The 3197-nt window shown below is 34.4% G+C and overlaps 1 protein-coding gene across 1 annotated transcript in view; it reads right to left on the reverse strand.

Moving 5' to 3' along the window:
* The window catches only part of gyg2 (glycogenin 2), an 8501-nt gene extending 8326 nt beyond the window's left edge, over positions 1 to 175 (reverse strand). Inside the window, exon 1 of the mRNA XM_035678035.1 lies at positions 170 to 175. Coding sequence (XP_035533928.1) covers positions 170 to 175 — 6 coding nt within the window. The remainder of the gene's footprint in view (positions 1 to 169) is intronic.
* Positions 176 to 3197: the final 3022 nt, after the last annotated feature.

The following is a 3197-nucleotide window of genomic DNA, read 5'->3' on the forward strand; positions in this document are numbered from 1 at the left end:
GATGGACTTTGCCATCACTGAGAGAATGTGTGTGAAAGGCTGAATGTGGCAAAGCGATTTGAGTGGTCGGAAGACTAGAAAGGCGTCCAGGTCCATTTACTATTTACCAAATGCATTGTGTGGGTTAGGCGGGCTGAATGAATGTTTGAGGAACCACAGCTTATGTTACTTCCATGTTGGCTTCATTCGCCAGCTACTGAGGTTGCCATTTGAGTAAGACATATACAAATAGTCTGTTTTGAACAAAAATTGGTGTCTGATTGGTGTCTGTTTTTTCGATGAAAAAAGTATAATTTCCACCTTAAGTTTCCTAAAAAGGCATCCTTCTACCTCATTAAAAATTACAGAATCTATGAATATGCTAATTCCTGTTGGACACAAGATGTCTCCTACTTCACTATAAAGTCCATTCTTAGTGTATGTGCACTGGTGGCTTCAGGTTTTTTACATCACTATTTATGCTCGTAGTCCCCGCCCCTTAAAATCTGATTTTCAGTGAGCACAGAGAAACTTTCCACTTTCAGCAGATGCATGTGAAAACATCCTTCTAGTGTCAAACTTCAAATGTCAATTCATTCTGCACAGTGAATCTCAAATATCCAACTGTAGGAACAAGAAGAAACACTGAGATTTGACAGGAGGTGCACTTTAAGGTGCTCACAAGCCAATATTATTAATATGGTGATAAACTCATTCTATTCTTTAAATATATGATGACTTCAAAACTTTCAAGTCATCATTGCCCTTATAAATCTGAATTTCCTTAAGACATTTGTAAAATGTTTTACTGCTTGAATTATCTAGATTTTGCAAAACATATCCAACGAATTTAAGAAAATCACAAAATCATTGCAGAGTAGTCCCATGGGATCTAAATAAACTTTTTAAAAACAGAATTCTTTTTTAAAAAAAAGATTGTAGTGAGTCTGCCCTACTTTCTGACTGTGTTTAATGAATTGCTAGAAAATGACCCACTTTCTCCTACTTGTGCATAAATCTTACAGTTACTTAAAAAAGATAAAGACCCCACCCCACACAGCCGCTTCCCTAAACTTTTCAGCATCACAATGGACAAGACAGTCCCAAACAACGCTGCTGTATGGCTTTAAAAACTACTAAAGATTTTATATTTTTAATATTCTCTCATACATATTTAATTTTAGTGCTATTAAAGCCTTTAGAACTCTTTGAAACATACAGTCAAACTCTTCACTGATACCCATGGTAATAAAAAAAACATTTTGGGAGTTGCATCTGATGAAAATGTGACATTTAAAACAATTTATTAGTATATCACAACTGGGACATTCCAAAATATAAAGTGCCCAAAGTGACCTCTTCAAATTGCTTCTTTGCTTCTTTTGCCAACAGTCCAAAAACCAAAGACTCTTCATTTACCATCAAAAATGACAAGAAATTCAGCAATTCGTTACATTCAAGAAGCTGGAAACTTTGATCTAAAAATGACTGAAATGATTAATCAATTAGCAAAATTGTTGGAAAGGACCTTTTGTGGCCAAAAAGGAGATGTTGCAGTATTTTTTGTGGAAAATATAGACACGATGTACACTACAAAATACATTTTGTAAAAAACAACAACTTTTGGTTTCTTTCATCCCAAATAATTAAATTATGTAAAAAAGAATCTAAATATTAAAACCTTTTCTCTTCTGGATCTCAGGGGCAGACTTCTATCCTTTAAACTCCAACAAAGAAAACATTTATTCCAGCTCCAGCCAGACTAGCCACACACCCATACAGTACATGTGTACAAGTAGATGCATGTGAGTCAGTTGCGGTATGACCTTGAGACTCCGTGTTCATCTCTGTTTACAGAGGTCACTCTTTAAACATGCCTGCTCCTGCTAACATGAGAACATGTTTGCAGTGGCTAAACAGAGGAAAAAGCCACAGCAGCGACATGTTCCAAATATGTCCCCTAACATCTGTGTTGGCATTGATTTTGATAAGGACATTGTTTGACGTTGGCCAACAGTTCAGGGCACGTATGGATGACCCTTAGAAGAGTAAAGACGGTATGTTGACTGATAGATAGCTATAGATAGTAATAGATAGTGATGTACAGTTTGACATGCTGATATGCTGTAGCGGGATATGTGCAATATCTGCTTTGGTGTAGTATCACTTTATTAGACGGAGCTCTCTGTGTTTGTTTCAAAGAATTATTTCTTTTGAAGAGGGATCAAAGCTGGTGGTTTGAAATATGTAAAGACAGCTTATGTGTATTATTGTGGCTCTTAGTTTGTTCTTGGTTGTTAGAGACATGAAACCTCTTAGACTGTTATTCTCCTACTGGAGTGAAATGTATAGCTCCATAAACATTCCTGGTACTCATTTCTAACAAGGTGCTGAGGTCCCTTCTTAGAAATAGTTTTAAGGGGAGACACTGAACAGGGTAGACATTTTAACTAATAGATATCACCATGAATCTTCCTCAGTTGATTACTTACATCAAGACAAGTACTTTTTTTTATATGTTTATATGATATATTATCTAATTAAAAATTAGTTATTTTGCATACAGAAATCTAAACAATGGATACCAGGGTAAACATTCTTGTTCCTTTTTTTTGACATATTAGAGTCTAAGGTTTCTCTTTTTATAACTCCATAAATCAGTAAATACTGACAGCCATAAAAAATAATTTTTTGCCATGTTTTTAGGAATAAAATGTGCTATGTGTGATAAAATGTAACTCAGGCTATGAAATATATATGAACAAACCATTCTTTAGAAACCTTCAGAATACAGATAGGAATAAAACTGGAAGTTTTGGTGTATGTAAGTGTTACTGAAGTGGAGATTTCTGGCTCAGAGAGAAAAAACTAATTTTGAGAAAATGTATATATAGACTAGTGTATATACACTGGTACACTAGCATACTACACTGGTGAATAGGGTACAAATTTCATCTAATAACCAACTTCCCCAGTTGGTTACTCACATTAAGACAATTATTTTTGCATTGGCAAGTTTTCTGAAGTGTTATATTTAAAAATGCAAATGAGGCATTATCTATTGCTAACTTTTAACAAACAGACTGTATATTAAAGTGTACTAAAATAAACACCTAAATGTGTATTTTGAGCATTTTTTTTTCAACTAGTCTGAAAGAAGACATGTTATGGAAGCAAAATAGTGTGATAAATTTATGTTTTAGGTGGGGAAGTTAATG

The sequence above is a fragment of the Morone saxatilis genome, unplaced genomic scaffold (assembly GCF_004916995.1).
Source record: "Morone saxatilis isolate NCDOM2014 unplaced genomic scaffold, NCSU_SB_2.0 Contig6, whole genome shotgun sequence".
In the NCBI taxonomy this organism is placed as follows: Eukaryota; Metazoa; Chordata; class Actinopteri; family Moronidae; genus Morone; species Morone saxatilis.